Genomic DNA, 23,931 nt, shown 5'->3' on the forward strand with positions numbered 1-23,931 from the left:
TCACCTGCCCGCCAGCACAGATGAGACGCTACTCTGGCAAAGACTTTGCAGAGTCCCTGGGGAGCAACAATTAAGATGGAGGAGGGACACCTTGAGGGCCCTTACAGGCTCTGGGGCCCTGGGGCAATTGCCTATTTTTTCGTATGGAAGCTCCAGCCCTGAATTCCTGGAGTAGCCAAACCCCGCTGCACTACTGCTCCTAGCCTATCAAGGCAAAAAATGTACCCACTCCAGCCACGCAGGCCAGACCCTCCCGCAATCCATTAACTACCGCACCCTCCATGTACGAAGCTGAAGCAGAGTTTTGCTACAACTCCACCGCTACTAATTTGCTAGTTCAACATGGGCACCTATGGCAGTTCCCAAATTCACTGCTTTGCCTCCACTGACTGACCATGCATCACCCTTACAGATGCCCAAGTAGGGGCAGTTGTGCATAGCCCTTAGTGTGCGATGCAGCAAACAGGACATTACTAGACTATGAAGATACTGTACATCCACTCCTCCGGCCAGCAACTGCAAGCTTATATAGCAGCTAAATTAAGTGAAAATGTGAGCGTTAACCCTTCCAGTACCTTGGAAAACAGTCAAATAATTTTACCTATTCATTTTTTGCTGTTTTTACTGTTTTAGACAACAGATAAAATTTGAGTTTCATCCCATTTTAACCCTCTTGTGACTGCGATAGTGGGAATCTTGCAGAACTCTATCTCTGGTGCAGCATATATTATACGTTGCTGCTTCCCACGGTCCCGATCTGATCACTGCTCGCTGTGTCCGCAGATTCGGCTGTTATGTTACAGCCGAGCTTCTGCATATGGGCAAGGAGACAGTTTCATTTGCTTCTTACCAGGTGATCACAGTGAGCCAATCACAGAGATTATGAACATCAGAATGAAAAAAGGCTCTGGGGCCTTAACCACTTAAGGACTGCAGTCATAAAACCCCTTAAGGACCAGAGCCTTTTTTTCCATTCGGACCACTGCAGCTTTCACGGTTTATTGCTCAGTCATACAACCTACCACCTAAATGAATTTTACCTCCTTTTCTTGTCACTAATACAGCTTTCTTTCAGTGCTATTTGATTGCTGCTGCGAGTTTTACTTTTTATTATATTCATCAAAAAAGACATGAATTTTGTCCAAAAAATGACTTGTTTAACTTTCTGTGCTGACATTTTTCAAATAAAGTAAAATTTCTTATATATTTGAGCGCGAAAGTTATTCTGCTACATGTCTTTGATAAAAAAAAAAACATTCAGTGTATATTTATTGGATTGGGTAAAAGTTATAGCGTTTACAAACTATGGTGCCAAAAGTGAATTTTCCCATTTTCAAGCATCTCTGACTTTTCTGCGCACCTGTCAGGTTTCATGAGGGGCTAAAATTCCAGGATAGTACAAATCCCCCCCAAATGACCCCATTTTGGAAAGAAGACATCCCAAAGTATTCAGTGAGAGGGATGGTGAGTTCATAGAAGATTTTATTTTTTGTCACAAGTTAGCGGAAAATGACACTTTGTAACAAAAAAAAAAAAAAAAAAAAGTTTCCATTTCTTCTAACTTGCGACAAAAAAAAAATGAAATCTGCCACGGACTCACTATGCTACTCTCTGAATACCTTGAAGTGTCTACTTTCCAAAATGGGGTCATTTGTGGGGTGTGTTCACTGTCCTGGCATTTTGGGGGGTGCCTAATTGTAAGCACCCCTGTAAAGCCTAAAGATGCTCATTGGACTTTGGGCCCCTTAGCGCAGTTAGGCTGCAAAAAAGTGCCACACATGTGGTATTGCCGTACTCAGGAGAAGTAGTATAATGTGTTTTGGGGTGTATTTTTACACATACCCATGCTGGGTGGGAGAAATATCTCCGTAAATGACAATTGTTTTATTTTTTTTACACACAATTGTCAATTTATAGAGATATTTCTCCCACTCAGCATGGGTATGTGGAAAAATACACCCCAAAACACATTATACTACTTCTCCTGAGTACGGCGATACCACATGTGTGGCACTTTTTTGCACCCTAACTGCGCTAAGGGGCCCAAAGTCCAATGAGTACCTTTAGGATTTCACAGGTCATTTTGAGAAATTTCGTTTCAAGACTGCTCCTCACGGTTTAGGGCCCCTAAAATGCCAGGACAGTATAGGAATCCCACAAATTACCCCATTTTAGAAAGAAGACACCCCAAGGTATTCCATTAGGAGGATGGTGAGTTCATAGAAGATTTTTTTTTTTTGTCACAAGTTAGCGGAAATTGATTTGAATTGTTTTTTTTCACAAAGTGTCATTTTCTGCTAACTTGTGACAAAAATAAAATCTTCTATGAACTCACCATACTCCTAACGGAATACCTTGGGGTGTCTTCTTTCTAAAATGGGGTCATTTGTGGGGTTCCTATACTGCCCTGGCATTTTAGGGGCCCTAAACCGCGAGGAGTAGTCTTGAAACCAATTGTCGCAAAATGACCTGTGAAATCCTAAAGGTACTCATTGGACTTTGGGCCCCTTAGCGCACTTAGGGTGCAAAAAAGTGCCACACATGTGGTACCGCCGTACTCAGGAGAAGTAGTATAATGTGTTTTGGGGTGTATTTTTACACATACAGATGCTAGGTGGGAGAAATATCTCTGTAAATGACAATTATTTGATTTTTTTTACACACAATTGTCCATTTACAGAGAGATTTCTCCCACCCAGCATGGGTATGTATAAAAATACACCTCAAAACACATTATACTACTTCTTCTGAGTACGGCGATACCACATGTGTGACACTTTTTTGCAACCTAGGTGCGCTAAGGGGCCTAACGTCCTATTCACAGGTCATTTTGAGGCATTTGGATTCTAGACTACTCCTCACGGTTTAGGGCCCCTAAAATGCCAGGGCAGTATAGGAACCCCACAAGTGACCCCATTTTAGAAAGAAGACACCCCAAGGTATTCCGTTAGGGGTATGGTGAGTTCATAGAAGATTTTTTTTTTGTCACAAGTTAGCGGAAAATGACACTTTGTGAAAAAAAAAACAATACATATCAATTTCCGCTAACTTGTGACAAAAAATAAAATCTTCTATGAACTCACCATACTCCTAACGGAATACCTTGGGGTGTCTTCTTTCTAGAATGGGGTCATTTGTGGGGTTCCAATACTGCCCTGGCATTTTAGGGGCCCTAAACCGTGAGGAGTAGTCTTGAACCCAAATGTCTCAAAATGACCTGTGAAATCCTAAAGGTACTCATTGGACTTTGGGCCCCTTAGCACAGTTAGGCTGCAAAAAAGTGTCACACATGTGGTATCGCCGTACTCAGAAGAAGTAGTATAATGTGTTTTGTGGTGTATTTTTACATATAACCATGCTGGGTGGGAGAATTATCTCTGTAAATGACACATTTTTGATTTTTTTTACACACAATTGTCCATTTACAGAGAGATTTCTCCCACCCAGCATGGGTATGTGTAAAAATACACCACAAAACACATTATACTACTTCTCCTGAGTATGGCGATACTACATGTGTGACACTTTTTTGCAGCCTAGGTGCGCTAAGGGGCCTAACGTCCTATTCACAGGTCATTTTGAGGCATTTGTTTTCTAGACTACTCCCTACGGTTTAGGGCCCCTAAAATGCCAGGGCAGTATAGGAACCCCACAAGTGACCCCATTTTAGAAAGACGACACCCCAAGGTATTCCGTTAGGGGTATGGTGAGTTCATAGAAGATTTTATTTTTTGTCACAAGTTAGTGAAAAATGACACTTTGTGAAAAAAACAATAAAAATCCAATTTCCGCTAACTTTTGACAAAAAATAAAATCTTCTATGAACTCATCATACACCTAACAGAATACCTTGGGGTGTCTTCTTTCTAAAATGGGGTCACTTGTGGGGTTCCTATACTGCCCTGGCATTTTACGGGCCCAAAACTGTGAGTAGTCTGGAAACCAAATTTCTCAAAATGACTGTTCAGGGGTATAAGCATCTGCAAATTTTGATGACAGGTGGTCTATGAGGGGGCAAATTTTGTGGAAACGGTCATAAGCAGGGTGGCCTCTTAGATGACAGGATGAATTGGGCCTGATCTGATGGATAGGAGTGCTAGGGGGGTGACAGGAGGTGATTGATGGGTGTCTCAGGGGGCGGTTAGAGGGGAAAATAGATGCAATCAATGCACTGGGGAGGTGATCGGAAGGGGGTCTGAGGGGGATCTGAGGGTTTGGCCGAGTGATCAGGAGCCCACACGGGGCAAATTAGGGCCTGATCTGATGGGTAGGTGTGCTAGGGGGTGACAGGAGGTGATTTATGGGTGTCTCAAGGTGTGATTAGAGGGGGGAAATAGATGCAAGCAATGCACTAGCGAGGTGATCAGGGCTGGGGTCTGAGGGCGTTCTGAGGTGTGGGCGGGTGATTGGGTGCCCGCAAGGGGCAGATTAGGGTCTAATCTGATGGGTAACAGTGACAGGTGGTGATAGGGGGTGATTGATGGGTAATTAGTGGGTGTTTAGAGGAGAGAATAGATGTAAACACTGCGCTTGGGAGGTGATCTGATGTCGGATCTGCGGGCGATCTATTGGTGTGGGTGGGTGATCAGATTGCCCGCAAGGGGCAGGTTAGGGGCTGATTGATGGGTGGCAGTGACAGGGGGTGATTGATGGGTGGCAGTGACAGGGGGTGATTGACAGGTGATCAGTGGGTTATTACAGGGAAGAACGGATGTAAATAATGCACTGGCGAATCGATAAGGGGGGAGGGTTGAGGGCAATCTGAGCGTGTGGGCGGGCGATTGGGTGCCCGCAAGGGTCTAATCTGATGGGTAACAGTGACAGGTGGTGATAGGGGGTGATTGATGGGTGATTGATGGGTAATTAGTGGGTGTTTAGAGGAGAGAATAGATGTAAACGATGGATTTGGGAGGTGATCTGATGTCGGATCTGCGGGCGATCTATTGGTGTGGGTGGGTGATCAGATTGCCCGCAAGGGGCAGGTTAGGGGCTGATTGATGGGTGGCAGTGACAGGGGGTGATTGATGGGTGGCAGTGACAGGGGGTGATTGACAGGTGATCAGTGGGTTATTACAGGGAAGAACGGATGTAAATAATGCACTGGCGAATCGATAAGGGGGGGGTTGAGGGCAATCTGAGCGTGTGGGCGGGCGATTGGGTGCCCGCAAGGGTCTAATCTGATGGGTAACAGTGACAGGTGGTGATAGGGGGTGATTGATGGGTGATTGATGGGTAATTAGTGGGTGTTTAGAGGAGAGAATAGATGTAAACGATGGATTTGGGAGGTGATCTGATGTCGGATCTGCGGGCGATTTATTGGTGTGGGTGGGTGATCAGATTGCCCGCAAGGGGCAGGTTAGGGGCTGATTGACGGGTGGCAGTGACAGGGGGTGATTGATGGGTGGCAGTGACAGGGGGTGATTGACAGGTGATCAGTGGGTTATTACAGGGAAGAACGGATGTAAATAATGCACTGGCGAATCAATAAGGGGGGGGGGGGGGTTGAGGGCAATCTGAGCGTGTGGGCGGGCGATTGGGTGCCCGCAAGGGTCTAATCTGATGGGTAACAGTGACAGGTGGTGATAGGGGGTGATTGATGGGTGATTGATGGGTAATTAGTGGGTGTTTAGAGGAGAGAATAGATGTAAACGATGGATTTGGGAGGTGATCTGATGTCGGATCTGCAGGCGATCTATTGGTGTGGGTGGGTGATCAGATTGCCCGCAAGGGGCAGGTTAGGGGCTGATTGATGGGTGGCAGTGACAGGGGGTGATTGACGGGTGATTGACGGGTGATTGACAGGTGATCAGGGGGGATAGATGCATACAGTACACAGGGGGGGGGAGGGTCTGGGGAGAATCTGAGGGGTGGGGGGGTGATCAGGAGGGAGCAGGGGGCAGTTTAGGGACTAAAAAAAAAAATAGCGTTGACAGATAGTGACAGGGAGTGATTGATGGGTGATTAGGGGGGTGATTGTGTGCAAATGGTGGTCTGGGGGGTGGGCAGGGGGGGGTCTGAGGGGTACTGTGGGCGATCAGGGGGCAGGGGGGGGCAGATCAGTGTGTTTGGGTGCAGACTAGGGTGGCTGCAGCCTGCCCTGGTGGTCCCTCGGACACTGGGACCACCAGGGCAGGAGGCAGCCTGTATAATACACTTTGTAAACATTACAAAGCGTATTATACGCTTCCTATCCGGGGATCGTCGGGTTAACAACCCGCCGGCGCTTCCGATTGGCCGGCGGGTTGACGTCGCGGGTGGGCGGAGCCTATTGCCGGTGGATGCGCGCGCATCCCAGCGCGCGATCCCCGGCCAGAGAGTGCCCCAGGACCTGACGCCAATCTGCGTTACGTGGTCCTGGGGCTGCCACTTTGCCGCCGCCAATATGAAGTAGGCGGTCGGCAAGTGGTTAAAGGACATCCGAGGTGAAAATAAACTGATGAGATAAACAATTATATCTATATATCCTTGTCCTAAAAATGACGTTTTTAGATATCCCACCGTTTTATATTATATTTAAAAATAGTTTTTAAGGTTTTACTGTTTCATTGTCTCTGCTCAATGACATGTGCATTGAAGTATGCCAGAGCTCAAATCAAAAACTATTGACCCTTTTTTTTCTCTTTCCTGCACTCAGAAGCCACTTACTGACAGGGAAGTGTTTTATGGCTGTAATTACTTATCAGTGAGGGTTACCCTATAGTCTGACCCAGTGCCAACCCAGACAGAAGCTGTCATTTCCATACCTAATGTTTAACTCTTTCAGGGCCAGTGCACACCAAAAACCGTTAGCGGATCCGCAAACGCTGGCTGTTTTTGAAGAGTTGTTGAAGAGTTGTTTTCACAGCGAATCTATGCATGTTCAGATAAATTATCTAAACATGCGTAGAGTTCTTTGGGGTGTTTTTGTGTAGCAGATTTTATATGTTGTTATAGTAAAGCTGTAACTAAACAGCTTCTGTAACAAAAACACTTGGAAAACCGCTCTGATCTAGTGTTTTGCAGAGAGATTTTTCACTTTCCTATACTTTACATTGAGGCAGAAGCGCCTCAGAAAACCGCAAAAATGCTGCAAGACCCGAGTTTGCGTTTGGGGAGAAAACTAACCGCTCTGGTGTGCACCATCCCATTCACATTAATTAGCCAAGCGGTTCCCCCCCCCCCCCCCCCCAAGCGTTTTTAAAAAACGCACAGAACCGCTCTTGGTGTGCACCATCCCTCAGGCAGAGAAAGAAAGGAACACAGCATAGTCATTTGTGTGCTAGGCACTGTAGATACACATGCCTATCTCATCATGTCACATGTCACCTCGGTTGTCCTTTAAGGGTCTGTCCTGCTGATCCTCTGATCTAATAATTTTAGCCGTCGACCCTGAACAAGCATGCAGCAGATCAGATGTTTCTGACATTATTGCCAGATCTGATGAGATTAGCTGCATGCTTTTTTTCTGGTGTGATTTAGACACTACTGTAGTCAAATAGACCAGCAGGGCTGCCAGGAAACTGGTGCTGCTTAAAAGGAAATAAATATGGCAGCCTCAATATAATTCTCACTTCAGTTGTTCTTTAACTGAACAGCCTAATTACAAAAAAAGTCTACAATATTTCTTAACTTGGGTAGAAGATTTACAAGGCTTGAGTAATATTTCTATGTTATATTTAGTTTGTATCCTTTGTACAGAGTTCTGAAATAACATTATTGTGCTCAGCTGAAGATGCAAGAATTTATATTGCTGCACTTTGGTACTGTCTGCAGACATGCTGTTGTTATAGAGAACTGCCTCTCTACACATAATAAAGGCTAAGAGCACATTTATAAGAAAGGCCATGCAGCAACAAGCAATGCTTACGATCTGAATATCAATAGTAGTGTTCCCAAACCAAGAAGTCGTGTGAGTGTTTAATGAAGGACAATAGCCAGGGCTTCAATCGTTCACAGTGCTTGTTAGCACACACACACAGTTTTCTCAGCGAATGTTGGTGCAAATCATTAGCTTTTTAGTAGTACAAAGGAAACCTGACTGTAACCAGCCAGTGATATATTCTCCCACGAGACAGACAGAAGATCAGAGAAGAGCCCCCACACTTTTCAGAAGTGAGCCGTGATATGGAGACTCCTCCCCTCACGGCTAATGAGACATCTGCCTATTTATGTGCAGCATTGGACCTAGCTGTGGGCTATTATATACATGGAGCAATTATTTCCTGAAATACTGAGAGGAAATAATTGGGACTCCTCCGCCCACACATAGGTATAAGGCAACAATAATAAAAAAAATCAAAACAGCATTTAGTAAGATCATTGTAGCTCTTGAAGAAAACATGAGATGAAAATAAAGTGATGAGATAAACAATTGTATCTATCCTCCTCTTCCTAAAAATGACTTTTTTTAGGTATCCCACAGTTTCACTGTATATTTTAATCTACTTTTCAAGTTTTTACTGTTTCATTGTCTTTGCTCAATAACACATTCATTGAAGTGTGCCATATCTCTGAGCTATTGACTGTTTTTATCTCTTTTCTGTGCTCACAAGCCATTTTCTACCAGGAAAAAGTGTTTTATGGCTGTAATTTCTTATCAGTGAGGGTTACGCTATATTCCGACCCAGGCAGAAACTGTCACTCGCATACCTGAATGTTTGCTCTTTTGGGCAGAGAAAGAAAAAAAAGGAACACAGCATAGTTATTTGTGTGCTAGGCACTGTACATGCACATGTCTATCTCATCATGTCACATGTCACTTCGGGTATCCTTTAAGGTCCATACCCACAACGCAATGTATGCAACTGTTTTATGACAAACAATTGTTTTCGCAATATTGCCTGACATAGTTTTAAAGATACCCAACTACTTGCCACAATCAATCGAATTGAACAACCATCTTGTCTGATCAATGAATGAACAATCATTTACATTCCCATTGACGCCTGAAGTAGTTTTCATGATCGTCTAAAAGATCAGTAAGTGATTTTCAAAGATGGATCAGGAAACAATCGTTCATTGCCAGGTCATCGCTACACGTTCCCCGATCCTTCTTCTGGTGGACACTTTGCTTATGTTCTTGTCTTGTGACTTTGCTAGTCAAGTTTGCATCAGATCGCTGGAATGAGCGATTATACTCTATAAAATGAGACGGCCATGGTGGCCAATGAAGGTTGTTTTGGTACATCAGTAAGCCGGACAGGGAAGGTGCTCTGCTCAGTTTACAGATCATTAGTTTCATAACATAGCAGGCCTAATAAGCCCTGCATTACCGTGTACTTTGCTGTACCTTTGAGACACAGGAAAGGTCAGAATCAGGAAGAGATATGGCGTAACATGAGGGGGGATAGAGAGAAATAGAAATAATGACTCGGGGGGGGGGGGGGGTGCAAAACTGTAAATTCTGCCCCAAATGACACATGATGATACATAGACATTCATGTATCAGCCCTCTGTGGCCTAATGAATGGGAGCTACAGCTGTAGTGTATAGTGCTGAAATCAGCAGGAAAGGACAGAATCCCAATGCAGGGTGATCTCTCTGTAGTCCTCTTATTTCCTCTCTACATACATCAGGTGATGTTAATGCTAAGATATTAGGTACATGCAAATTACAGGCAGCTGCTAGAAATAGTATTCCTGAATGTGCAGAACAGGAAAGTATTTTGCAAGCAATCTATCTTACTGCATACAGATCATGCCCTATTAGGATTTCATTTAATATACAGTATATACTGTAGCAGCATACTGTAAAACGACGTGCAGTTGGGCCTTGTACCAAAATCACTCCAGCATCATTGTGTGGAGGCAGAGCCTGTTTTTCTGTCTGTAACAAAATCTTCTTGATTAGCTGATAATACATCAGACAGATCCCTTTTAGCATACCTCAGTGAGGTAGAGGGTCTGCAAGAGGCATACTTTGCTGTCTGTGGTTGCATAGGCAAACGCAGGGGGGGATTACAGCTGCCCAGAACCCCCCCTTAAGACCAGGGCCAGTGCAGTGTCTGGGGACAGGCACAAGTTGAGACACCAGAATATCTGAAGAGTCAGGTATGAGCACAGCCCTGTGCCTTGCTGTGTGATTGCTTCACTTTCCTCTTCATTACCAATGTTGGCTGTCATTAGTTGGCTGTATCCCAACTGCTCCTGGTCAATCCCGTTGTCGATCGGGAGCAGATCGGACATTTAGGAAATAATTGACAGAACCTGTCAGTCGGACAGGAAATTGCATTATGTGTACCCAGCATGATGTCCTACCCAGGGCCGGTTCTAGGTGAAATGGGGCCCTGGGGCAGAAAAAAATGGGGGCGCCCCTAGATGACACTTGCTAACAAGCTGGCTGGGTAGCAAATGGGAATCCTCCCTCCCTCCCTGAGTCCCCCCTTACACATATAAATAAAAAAAAAAAAAGAATTTAGTGGCAGGCCTGGCATCAGGATCTCCCCCACCACATTGATGAAGCTGTCGGGTGGCAAATGGGATTCCCCCTCCCTCCCCGAGTCCCCCCCCCCCTTACACATACTACTTAACCCCCCCCCCCCCTCCCACGCACATCCACACGTTTTAATATATTGATTTGCCTGACTGACTTACCATTATTAAATACGAGTCAGTCAGGCTCCGGACAGGCTCACCGCACGCTGATGCCGCCAGCCAGTGATGACGTCACGTCACGACGGTCACGTGACGACGTCCTCTCCTCTTTCCTCACAGGCATGGACGTCCACGCACTGACGTCCATGCCTGCGTGATGTGCATCCAGGAGGTGGAGCCGGCAGCACTGAGTCATGGATGAAGAGTGGACGGCTCGGGCCCAGGACGCCGGGTGGTATCCATGGTGACCTGACGCTGGAACCGGCGGTAGCGGTATGTATCTCTTCCTCCCCGCTCGGCTCCCCAGCTCTGGCTCAAATTGTTTGTATAACTCACGGTCTCCGCACCGCACCCCGGCACCTGACCCACACACCCACCCTGCACCGGCAGCCCAGGACACAGGCAGCAGCAGCAGGCTGCACAGATTTTTTTATGTTTGCTGCCAGCGGGGGCCAGGGGCCTCCCAGGCGGCCGGGGCCCTGGGGCAGCTGCCTTCCCTGCCTTAATTGTAGCGCCGGCCCTGGTCCCACCATATTATTATACTGTATAGTGCGTGGCTGAGGAAGACAACCCAGGTTTGCCCCTGGGTTGGGTGCATAACCAGTGTGCAAAGCAACACGCTGTACAATAAACAAAGTCCTAGGTTGGTTAGCACTCCAAAGGTCAGAGCCGGATTTTGTATAAGGCACTGTAGGCACGTGCCTACAGGCGCTTAATGATGGAAAAACAGCTCACTCCCTTCCCCTAGTGCCTCCCTCCTTCTCTATGCAGAGTACTGAGCGAAGTGTAAGGCTAGGTTCACAGTGGTCAGTTGCATAATGCATGCATTATAATGTGTTGTTATGAGTGTGAACTGCAATGGAGAATGGCTACAGACTTCAATACTAAGCATGCATGCAATGAGTAAACGCAATCCTTTACAACGCAGTTCTGTGAACATGCCCATAAAATTGTATGGGCAGTGAATTGACATGCAGAAATATTCTGCAATGCAACTGATCACTGTGAACAGGGCCTTAATGAGAGGTTACTCACCTGTCTCCCGCCATTTCACGAACGAGATCTCCCGTCAGCTGGGGGCGAGCTACCTAATACTTGGGGGCACCTCTGGCTACTTAATAAAGATAGTTTCTCTGGCTACCTAATACTAAGGGACAGCTTTGTGGCTCCCTATGCCAGGCATGGGAAGTAAGGCAGAGGTGACCACTGGGCCAGCCAGCACAATTGGGGCGCAGTTTGGCAGAGTTTTTATTCTTCAATGCATGAGTCAACACAAAGATTGACAATCGTTTTGGGGCTTTGGAGGGTCCCCTTCATCAGGAAGTGCAGACAGACAAGCATGCAAGTGCAAACAAGATCAGCTGTAGCGTGTTGGCAAGGAGAGATTGATAAAAAGCAAACCAAAAGCATACCAATGATTGGAATTAGGGCTGGTTCACACTGCAATAGCTTTTTAAGCTCTAGTGATTTGAAAAGCTCTAATGCAATGCTATGGGTGATCACATAACTCTAGTAAGAACACACATAGCATTTCATTAAAGGATACCCGAAGTGACATGTGACATGATGAGATAGACGTGTATGTACAGTGCCTAGCACACAAATAACTATGCTGTGTTCCTTTTTTTCTTTCTCTGCCTGCAAGAGTTAAATATCAGGTATGTAAGTGGATGACTCAGTCCTGACTCAGACAGGAAGTGACTACAGTGTGACCCTCACTGATAAGAAATTCCCCTTTTTACCTCTTTCTTGCTCTCAGAAGCCATTTTCTGCTAGGAAAGTGTTTTATTTTTGGAATTTCTTATCAGTAAGGGTCACACTGTAGTCACTTCCTGTCTGAGTCAGGACTAAGTCAGCCACTTGCATACCTAATATTTAACTCTTTCAGGCAGAGAAAGAAAAAAAAGGAACACAGCATAGTTATTTGTGGGCTAGGCACTGTACATACACATGTCTATCTCATCATGTCGCATGTCAGTTCGGGTATCCTTTAACTAGAGCTTTTAAAATCACAAGCGCTTAGGGCCCTTTCACACCAGAGGGCTTTTTCGGCGTTTTAACGCCACGGCCGAAGTTGGCGTTTTACTAGGTAAAAGAAAGTCCATAGACTTTCATTTTACCATTCACACTAAACGCCGCGTTTTGGAGCGTTGCGTTTCAACGCTCCCAGGCGCTTTTTCTGGGCCCATCGTGGCGTTTCTCATTACAATTGATTGTAATGTATAGGCGTTAAAATGCCTTCAAAACGCCTTGAAAACGCCTGCAGCCAAAACGCAGCGTTTTAGCCTTTCACCGCTGCCTGTAGTGTGAAAGAGCCCTTAGAAACAAAAAAACTCCCACCTGGCTGCAATGACAACCCAGTCTCCCAAATATAACAACATGGGGTGTTAATACGGAAAGCACACTGCTATGTGCATATGTAGTCATTCGTTGTCATTCTCAGCAGTGTGCAGCCCCTTTATTCTTTGATCTGCTATGAAGGGCCCCCATCCACCTTGGGGTCCATGCACCTCCATACTGATGGCTTCTTGCCTTTCCAGGTGTGCACTCTTAGGGCTTGATTCACTAAACCGTGATAACTCATATCACGGCAGGTTTTGCGCGTGTTTTACGTTTGCGCGCGATTGAGAATTTTCGCGCACAATTGCGAGTTACAAACTCGCATTTGTGCGTGAAAGTTCGAGATCGCGCGCAAACGTGAAAACACGTGAGAAAACGGCCGTGATATGAGTTATCACGGTTCAATAAATCAAGCCCTTTATGTGAATTAGGGCGCCGAGTTAAACACAACATGGAAAGATTCACAATAAGCAGGAGTTTCCATGAATAGGTCACAGCAAGATGATGACAAATGGAGATCTCTCCTGGAGTACAGGTTACTAATTACCTGTCATTTCACACTGGCCAATAAGATGAGAATGTACAAGTGCACAGTGTCCCAATTCAATGCACACTAGTTATCCAGGGGAAACTCCAGTTCTGTTTGTACAAAGAAGCTAAGCAATTTCCCATTAAAGGACATCCGAAGTGAAAATAAACTGATGAGAAAAACATTTGTATCTATCTTCCTTCTCCTAAAAATTACTTTTTTTTTAGATATCCCAGTTTTATTTTATATTTTAATCTAGTTTTTAGTTTTTTTCTGTTTCATAGTCTCTGCTCAATGACACCTTCATTGAAGTATGCCAGAGCTCAAATCTATGAATTATTGACCCATTTTGTCTCTCTTCTGCTTTGACAGGAAAGTGTTTTATAGATGTAATTACCTATCACTGAGGGTTATGCTATAGTCTGACTTAGTCAGACCCGATCCCGACCCGGACAGAAACTGTCACTTGCATACTTGATGTTTAACTCTTTCAGGCAAAGAAAGAAAAAAGGACCACAGCCTAGTAATTTGTGTGCTTGTCACTGTACATACACATGTCTATCTCATGATGTCACATCTCACCTTGGATGTCCTTTAAGCACTACATTGTGTGATTCTGTTTTAAAATCTGTGTTTGCAGATTGGTGAAGCGTGGTACACATCTAATATTGACTGGCAAATGATTGGCTAATTTTGCCACTTCCATGTAGTATGAAAGCTTAACTAGACGATCTGTTCATAGGACTAGTGATTGGACAATCAAAATCAGATGTGTGTATGCACCCTAAGGCCTTGTACACACCTTCGATTTTGATTGGCCAATCACTGACCAATTTTACCACTTTCATGTAGTAAGAGAGCTTACCTACAAAATCTGTTCATACTCTTCAAAATCTGTTGACCCTCATGCTACATGGAGGTGGCAAAATTGGTCACTGATTGGCTTAAAGCCTGGTAAACACCTTCAATTTATATTAGCTGATCACTAACCAATTTTACCACCTCCTTGTAGTATGAGAATATACAATCTGTTCATAAAATTAAAAATATATTGGCTTCATACTAGATGGAGGAGATAAAATTGGCCAAACATTGGCCAATCAGAATTGAAGACGTGTACCAGGCTTAACAATCAGAAGGAGGGATCCGCACACAAACTTGCACAAACTTGAATGAGGAACAGATGAACAGATTCAGTTTATTGTCCCATCACACATGTCCAGACATCTGACGACCACACACAGACGATCGTTTTAGGGCCTATCCGGTCCCCTATGTCCCTCTTTCTGATCGTTTGGATTTATATTGCTAAGGGTTTAAGCACCATCAACCACTCCTCACAGGTGTGCAATTCTTTTTGTACCAGGCTTAAAGGGATACTGTAGGGGGGTCGGGGGAAAATGAGTTGAGGTTACCCGGGGCTTCTAATGGTCCCCTGCAGACATCCTGTGCCCGCGCAGCCACTTACCGATGCTCCGGCCCCGCCTCCAGTTCACTTCTGGAGTTTCTGACTTTAAAGTCAGAGAACCACTGCGCCTGCATTGCCGTGTCCTCGCTCCCGCTGATGTCACCAGGAGTGTATTGCACAAGTCCAGTATGGTCTTTGGTCTGCGCAGTATGCTCCTGGTGCCATCAGCGGGAGCGAGGACACGGCAATGCAGGCGGAGTGGTTTTCTGACTTTAAAGTCAGAAATTCCAGAAGTGAACTGGAGGCGGGGCCGGAGCATCGGTGAGTGGCTGCGCGGGCACAGGATGTCTGCGGGGGACCATTAGAAGCCCCGGGTAACTTCAACTCATTTTCCCCCGACCCCCCTACAGTATCCCTTTAAAGTGTACCTGAGATGGGTCTACAGGCTATATTTATACTTACCTGGGGCTGCTTCCATTCCCATGAGATGCATGGGCTCCCTTGTCATCCTCTTTGGTCACTCCGTTATCTTCTAATTCTTCCCGGTAATATGGCCAGTCACAGCCAGTCGTTCGCTCCTGTCCATGCCCAGCCACGCACTCCCCCGCCCGGGACCTTTCAGAACGCTCCTGGCTGCGGGAGCATGATGTAGGGTGCGCTAATGGCCAGGCCAAAGAGGATTAGAAGAGAACGGAGCAACTGGAGAGGATGGCAAGGCACTCCATGCACCTTATGTGGCTGGAGGAACCCCCAGGTAAGTATAAATATAGCCTGTTTTCCCATCTCAGGTTTACTTTAAGTCAGCCACTTGTAAGTCTGCTATCAAAAGAAAGGGAAAGATAATTCTGCTTTCATTGTAACCAGAAAAGTGGCAATATTTATTTTCTATTCAATTAATCAATTTTGTTCATCAAAACCAACGCAAAAGGCACTTTCAGATCATTACGTTAACTTTCCAACAAAAATGGTTAAATTGAAAAATAAATATAAATGTGCAAAATACTAACCTAAAACACTCATTATCACGCATTGGTACCTGTCCAGAGGAGTCAGGCATTTCTTTTTCAATTTCTGACAAGAAGTATGATCAGATGGATCCTTGAATGTCTATTTTCAAGCATTTTCAATCAAAATATTGAGTCAAAAGTAAAATTGGTGGTTTTCATAAGAGACAGTCAACGAGATGCAAGTACCGGTGATTATGGCTTGCATGCTTATTTCAGTTTACAAGGGTGTCTATTGGGGAAAAAAAAAGGACAAATGCCATCAAAAGACATTACAATCACGTATAAATTCACATCAGATAGGAATACATGGCATGTATGAATTTAAAAAAAGTAAATTTATATTATAGCCAGAAAATGGAGGTAGAACAGCAACCAAACAAATTGCTCCAGGGTAAGTGAAAAAACACAGAAACAACAGAAGCCCGGATGGTGCAGTATGTAACAGTAGATAATAGGTGGAGAAGTGTAATAAGTAATACTCACAAAGGCGGGTTGCAGAAGGGCAACCAACCGATGAAAGCAGGTGGAGGTGTATAAACCCGACTTCACTTGGGTGTCCAGACAAGCTGGAAGTGGTTGCACTCTCGTAACAAAATCAACCAGAAAGTGGTGTAACTAGACTTATTAGGATCCCTCTGCAAAAATGATAGCATGGGCAATTAAGGCGCTCTCTGTTTTCCGCACATCCGTTCCTGCATTTTGCATTAACATGAGAATGTATCTAGAGCTAAGTACACACATACAAGAATTGTCGGGGAACGACCGTTGAGGCTAGTGATGTGTTCTGTTTCTATGGATGGAGGGATGACGATTGGCGAATGATGGAGTGGCTTCAATTGGTCATTTTGGAGTTTAAAATAGCATTGCGATCAGCAGTGCTCAGGCATCGGGGGTCATTAAGCATCCGACAGGACAGATCTTTAACGATCTTAAACGATGCCTGAGCAATGCGGCCGCTGCACACATATTAGATGTTGGTTGAAACGGTCGTTATCACATGTGTGTACATAGCTTAAAGAGAACCTGTACTGAGTAAAAATATTTAAAATAAACACATGAGGTAACTTCAAATGAACATTACAAAGTTAACTTGCCATCAGTTCCTTTCAGAAGCTCACCATTTTCGTCTGATAATAATCCCTTCCAGTTCTGACAATATTTTGTCAGATCTGAAATATATCAGTTTCTGTCAATAAAATATCAGTTGCTGTCAGTTATAGCTGAGAGGAAAACTGATGTACCAGGTAATGTCCATATTTCCCTATGGCTCAAGTGGGCGATGTTACAGTTTAACTGTGTGCTGACCAGAAAGCTGTTATGGGTAATGGCCATTTTCAAAATGGAGGACGGAAAATTCCCTTGATCACAGTGAACAAACAGGACGCGGGACAGGAGAAAGACACTGAAGAGTAGACAACATGGAAGGTAAGTATGACTTGTGTATGCTTATTTTGACTTTTAATGTTCAGTTCAGGTTTTCTTTAAGCTCAAAACAGATGTGATCTTTGTGTAACAAATGCAATTTTGCTGTGTTTTTATTAACTTACATTGCATGCAAATCGCACACAGAAAAGAAAGCAACACTGCAGCCCAGTTTAAACAGGCACCCTGAACAGAGGTGAAAAAAGCTAAATTGCACGCTAAATAAGAAAACCACAGATTAAATTAATATATTTTCATTGACCTTTTCCAAATATTCGTCTGTGACATTGAGATACATTAGATGTGCGATGAAAAAATTGCAAAATCGCAATTCTGCACAACGCACACAAATTCTAATAAGTGTAACACACACATCTCTCATTTAGCATCCCATCAGTAAATAGATGATTATGGAGGAAGCTCACCATCTGAGTGACCTTTTATTGGATGATGTGTTGAGATGTGTCACCTCACAAGGCAGCAGCTACATCTGTGTATGTATGACATGATAGATGAAATCATTAAGCATGAAAGGTTGTGGCAGTGATCAGAAGCCTCATAGATATAGAATATTACAGCTACTTTAGCTGCTTATCTAATGCTTGCTTATCTTCTGTCTGCTTGTCTGTCTTCATCAATCTGGATCTGCTCTATCCTTCCCATCACCCCTCTCATTCTTCTCACACTTCTTACAGCTGACATACCTGCCGCCGCCCTGGGGAGACTGCAGATCGGGTGCTATGGATTCAGAGTTCTTTGACACCTACAGCATTTCTGCATGTCGGATCGACTGTGAGACCCGATATCTGGTGGAGAACTGTAACTGTCGGATGGTACATATGCCAGGTATGGTACATGAGTACACTTAGGCTACTTACACAGTGGGACGTTGCGCTTGATTATTATTATTATTATTTAGTATTTATATAGCGCCGACATATTACGCAGCGCTGTACAGTATATATATATATATATCTTGTCACTAACTGTCCCTCAAAGGAGCGCACAATCTAATCCCTACCATTGCCATATGTCTATATTATGTAGTGTAAGTACTGTAGTATAGGGCCAATTTTAGGGGGAGCCAATTAACTTATCTGTATGTTTTTGGAATGTGGGAGGAAACCGGAGTGCCCGGAGGAAACCCACGCAGACACGGAGAGACCATACAAACTCTTTGCAGATAGTGCCCTGGCTGGGATTCGAACCAGGGACCCAGCGCTGCAAGGCGAGAGAGCTAACCACTACGCCACCGTGCTGCCCATGCAGATAGTGTCCTGGCTGGAGCTTGATGCGATGTTAAGGTCGCACAACGCGGCCCTGACGCAACGCATATACACTTTCACAGTGCGACGTTAAAGTCGCACGTTAGAAAATGTATTTACTATGGAACGAAAACGGCGCATGCAGAACATTTTAAAAAAGGACAAAACACATTACTGAGCATGTGCAATACAAGTAACGCAGCAGATCAATTGCTAAATGCACAGCATGCAGCATCTTTTAATAATGCTACACGTTACACACTAACGCAACGTGTGCACTGTGAATGTCGCACAGACTTTGCATTGCTGTGTGTTACTCTGCGTTAAAGTATTTTATAACGTGCGACTTTAACGTTGCACTGTGAAAAAGAGCCCATAGAGTTGCATGGCAGTGTAGTAACTATGCAATGTGATGACTGTGATAAAGTATTTGCACTCCTCAATACAATGAACTAAATTATTATTATTTATATAACACCGACATCTTCTGCAGCGCTGCACAGAGTATGTTGTCTTGTCACTTAACTGTCCCTCAGAGGGTCTCACAATTTAATCCCAACCATAGTCATATGTCTATGTATGTATCGTGTAGTGTATGTATCATAGCCTAGGGACATTTTTTTAGGGGGGAGCCAATTAACTTATATGTATGTTTTTGGAATGTGGGAGGGACCTGGAGTCCCCGGAGGAAACCCACGCAGACATGGGGAGAACATACAAACTCCTTGCAGATAGTGCCCTGGCTGGAGTTTGAACCACAGACCCAGCACTGCAAAGCAAGAATGCTAAGTACTACGCCACTGTGCTAAATGTAACAGCACTTTACTTGTGATTGTTTGTTACTTCCATTCCTATGAATAGGAAGAATATGGTCTACATTCGTTTTGCAGGCATCAATAACAAATCGAACTTGCATTACAAACCCTATAATTGTTATGGAGGGTGCCTAGCTACTTCATAAAACATTATACTGTGTATTAGTCTATGCAGGTGTGATTCCTGATTTTGTGCTGGGGATCCAAAACAGGTGCAATAATCAAGAGAGACCAAATCTGAAACAATTACAGCTTAAAAGGAACCTAAAGAGAGGAAACTCACTTAAGGTTTTTATACTTACCTAAATATAATTATTAATTAGTATTTACAGCGCTGATATTTTCTGCATCGCTTTATGGGCTAGGACATCGCTGGCAATTCTCAAAAATGCCAATTTGTCAATGAAAGTGAGTGGGGGGGACCCACTAGTGCGATTTTCAAGTAATCGCAATCACAGGACATGCAGCATTTTGAGCACATTTGCGCTCAATGCTATGTAGATAAGCGTCTGCAAAATCACTTTTCAAAGCGATTCTGCAGCGTTTTGGGGGCCAATCGATTGCGCTTTAAATAAACTTTATATTACTTACCAGGTAAATAAACTTTATATTACTTGCCAGGTGTTACCAGTGCACTTGACAAAGGCCTGCATGCCGAAATATTGTGTGTACTGATGCTGTGATACAATAAAGGATTGAGCTTTTATAGCCTTTAAATCCAGGTCGAGACCCAGTTCCTCTTTGTCTTCCCCAGCCGCCTTGATCCTCCAATAGCCATCACACCTTGCCATCACTCGAGGATTATCAGCAAATCCTATTGTCGGGCCTGGTTTCATTCGCATGATGGCTGATCATTAAAGAGACACTGAAGCGAAAAAAAAAAATATGATATAATGAATTGGTTGTGTACTATGAATAATTACTAGAAGATTAGCAGCAAAGAAAATATTCTCATATTTTTTATTTTCAGGTATATCGTGTTTTTTCTAACATTGCATCATTCTATAATATGTGCAGATTACACAACACTCAGCATTCAAAATGATTCTTTCAGAGCAGTCTGTGAACTAATGACCTCTCCTCTGGCAGAGAAATAGTAAATAGTTCAATAACAGTTGAGATAATAAAAGTCAGAAAGCAGCCCTCTCGACGACTTTGAAAGTCGTAGAGCTTAATGGCTTTTTTTCATAGAGATAACAACTGGAGTTTCTTAACTCTTCCTGTACTGGAAACAATTAGACTGATGTATGTGATCTTAATGTTTTATTTCTTAGCTGTACTACACATACAAATCATAATATCATAATTTTTTTTTCACTTCAGTGTCTCTTTAAGGAGCATTACTCAGGCAAAATCCTGAGCGATGGTCCCATGTCCCGGGCGATGGGGAGCGAGGTTTTACTCTCTGGTGCTGTCCTTCAGCACCACAGCACTGCTCCCTCCTTCCCCAGAGATTCAGGTGCACCCACCAAACATCCGCCGCCATCTTTGCTGCTGCATCTGGGGGTCTCTTTTAACATGGAGACCTCCAGAGCTCCCCATTGAGCCGCCGAACATCGCTGAATCCCTCCACAGCTGCGCCGGTCACCACTGAGTATTTATGTCATTGAATGCCCCATCGCCTAATTTAAGAACTTGCCAGTGCTTATCGCTGGATAGTTGTGTAATAGGATATGGTACTATAACTTACTGCAGGGAGTGATGTGTTTTATTAAAAGATAAACATTAAAATGTGTACTTTGCACTTTTACACATTGGACCTCTTAGTAGCAAAACCATAAATCACTTTGCTTGGTAGCAGCTGTTCCTGGATAATCCCCACCGGCAATATGTTGCCAGTCAGCCATCATCAGTCAGGACCGCCTCTATTCCAGTTGCTACCAATTGTAGCCATCAGCCCATAGTTTGACAAGTCTGCCATACATTAGACAAATCTATAAATGGAGGGTGAACCCACTTGATTGGCAGTTAAAATGGCTTCAAAAGAGCATTGCCTCTGATGTCTGCCCTGTTTTGCAAGAGCCTCCTGGGTTAAAGAGGAACTGTCATGAAAATCTTAGAATTTAAAACACATACAAATAAGAAGTACATTTCTTCCTCAGTAAAATGAGTCATAAATTACTTATCTCCTTTGTTGCTGTCACTTACAGTAGGTAGTGGAAATCCGACATTACCAACAGGTTTTAGGCTAGTCCAACTCTCCATAAGGGATTCTCAGCATGGCCTTTATTCTTTATAAAGACACTCCCTGAAAAAGATTAATACACTGATGCTGGCCAGCCTCCCTGCTCACCGTACACTTTTTTGGCAGTTGGACGAAGCAACTGCCATTCACTAAGTGCTTTTGAAAATAAAGAAAACCCTGAGGACCCCCTATGAGAAGATGGGCTAGTCCAAAATCTGTCGGTAAAGTCAGATTTCTACTACTTAGTGTAAATGACAGCAACACAGGAGAAAAGTGATTTATGGCTCATTTTACTCTTGAAGAAACGTACTGCTTATTTGTACATGTTTACATGTATTTTAAATTTTAAGATTTTCCCGACACAGGTCCTTTAAGGAGGGCATAAGCAGTCTACTGTTTCCTTAGTGCAAGAGAGACTGTTAATAGGAAATCCATACCCACTAAACCTCTGTTCAAATTGAGGCCGGTTGGCCAGACCATTAGAGGAATAAGAACAGGCATTTTTGGTTTGGACTGCACATTATGCCTTTGTATATAGCATTTCCTCTTTCTAGAAATTAATGGTATAGGAATAGGGGTTGCAGAGGCTGCAGCCACAAACATGACCCTGCTCCATGGGGACTCTGCATCAGCCTCAGTGTCTGTTCATTTTTTGTGGTTTAGTGGTAAAAGTTTACTGCTGTAAGTGCTTTGCATAGTCATAGTCAATAAATTGTCCCCCAAGCCATGCTTAGACATCTCTCACTACGGCTGTTTTATGGAAGGGGGCGGGGGGGGGGGGGGGGGAATTGCAGTGCTGAGAGTGTAAAACTCTCCTGGTTCCCACTGCACAATTTGCACTAAGATTAATACCTCTGTGGCTTTTGCACTGGTGGAATTACTAAACTCAGATCTAAAATGCTTTATGTCTCTCTCATGTCTCTCTTCTCTACATTTAACGGAACTGCCTTTAAAGGATGACTATAATGAGAAAATTGTAAAATATAAAACTAACATTTCTCCTAGAGTAAAATACATTGTAATTAACTTTTTTCCTATGTCGCTGTCACTTGCAGTAAATAGTGAAAATCTGACAGATGTGTCAGGGTTTGGACTTGTCCATTTCCTCATGGAAGATTATCAGGTTTTTACTATATTTAGAAAAGCACTTGCTGAACTTGCCATTGCTCAATCCCTCTGCCAAGATAGTGTGCAAACAAGGAGGGAGGATGATGAGTCATTCTACATGACGAAATGCATAGGGCGGAGCTATGTCACATGACCGATAGATCCAGGAAATCACAGGACGTTAGGGTCTGAAGCGGAGCGTGTGTGTGAGCGGCTACCCGGGACTGCTATTTACACATGATACAATGCGCTTGTGACCATCTACGCTTGTGAGTGTAACTGTTTTTTTATACTTTTGTTATTAAATGATTTTACACTATATGGCGCATTTTTGAGTTTTAGATTGCTTATATACCGGAGTGATCCCTGCCTTCCCCTGTATACGCTATATATGCATACCTCCGGATCGATTGGAGGCTAATTGGGTGAGTGCGGGCACATTGGGGGGAGTGTGTCCCAGCACAAGGTGGTGTGTTCTCACTCTGGGATGGTGAAGGGCAAGTTTTGGCAGTAACTGGATTACGCTATATATTTTTTCTTTCATTTCTCTATGACGTGTTGGCTGACCAATGAGGAGACTAAGTGATTGAATCCCTGGGACATTCAGCTGGACGGATTTAAGCTGCTGGATGGTGACTTATGTGAACTGAACTCTCATTGTTACAAGCTATAGAGCGCATTGGATCTTTTTAACGTGTGTTTGAACAATTTACAGTATTGTTTACTTTAGTGCGCTCCACGTGTCAATTTGTGTTTCTTCCATTAGCGCAGCTTTCTGTATATTTCAAAAGGAGGGAGGATGGCTGGCATTTTTTTGTAGATCCTTATCAGGAAGCACTTTTGTAAATAGTAAAGGAAATATTGAGAATCCCCTATGAAGAGTGGGACTAGTCCAAAATCTGGCAGATCTGTCCTTTTACTACCTACTGTAAGTGACAGTCACATAGGAAAAAAAGTAATTTATAGCACATTTTACTCTGGGATATGTATGTGTTTTAAGTTTTACAATTTGTCATGTCCTTAAAGAGACACTGAAGCGAAAAAAAAATGATGATATTATGATTTGTATGTGTAGCACAGCTAAGAAATAAAACTTTAAGATCAGATACATCAGTCTAATTGTTTCCAGTACAGGAAGAGTTAAGAAACTCCAGTTGTTATCTCTATGCAAAAAAGCAATTAACCCCCTGGCGGTATGAAAAATTCCGCCAGGGGGCAGCGCAGCAGTTTTTTTTTTTTTAAATCATGTAGCGAGCCCAGGGCTCGCTACATGATAGCCGCT

General features: G+C 43.8%; 1 protein-coding gene across 2 annotated transcripts in view; it reads left to right on the top strand.

The window, feature by feature from the left end:
- The window catches only part of ASIC1 (acid sensing ion channel subunit 1), a 387,423-nt gene that overhangs the window by 294,685 nt on the left and 68,807 nt on the right, over positions 1-23,931 (top strand). For both annotated transcript variants that reach the window (XM_068267255.1, XM_068267256.1), the window contains exon 6: positions 17,973-18,123. In XM_068267255.1, coding sequence (XP_068123356.1) covers positions 17,973-18,123 — 151 coding nt within the window. The remainder of the gene's footprint in view (positions 1-17,972; positions 18,124-23,931) is intronic.

The sequence above is a fragment of the Hyperolius riggenbachi genome, chromosome 2, assembly GCF_040937935.1.
Source record: "Hyperolius riggenbachi isolate aHypRig1 chromosome 2, aHypRig1.pri, whole genome shotgun sequence".
Lineage (NCBI taxonomy): Eukaryota > Metazoa > Chordata > Amphibia > Anura > Hyperoliidae > Hyperolius > Hyperolius riggenbachi.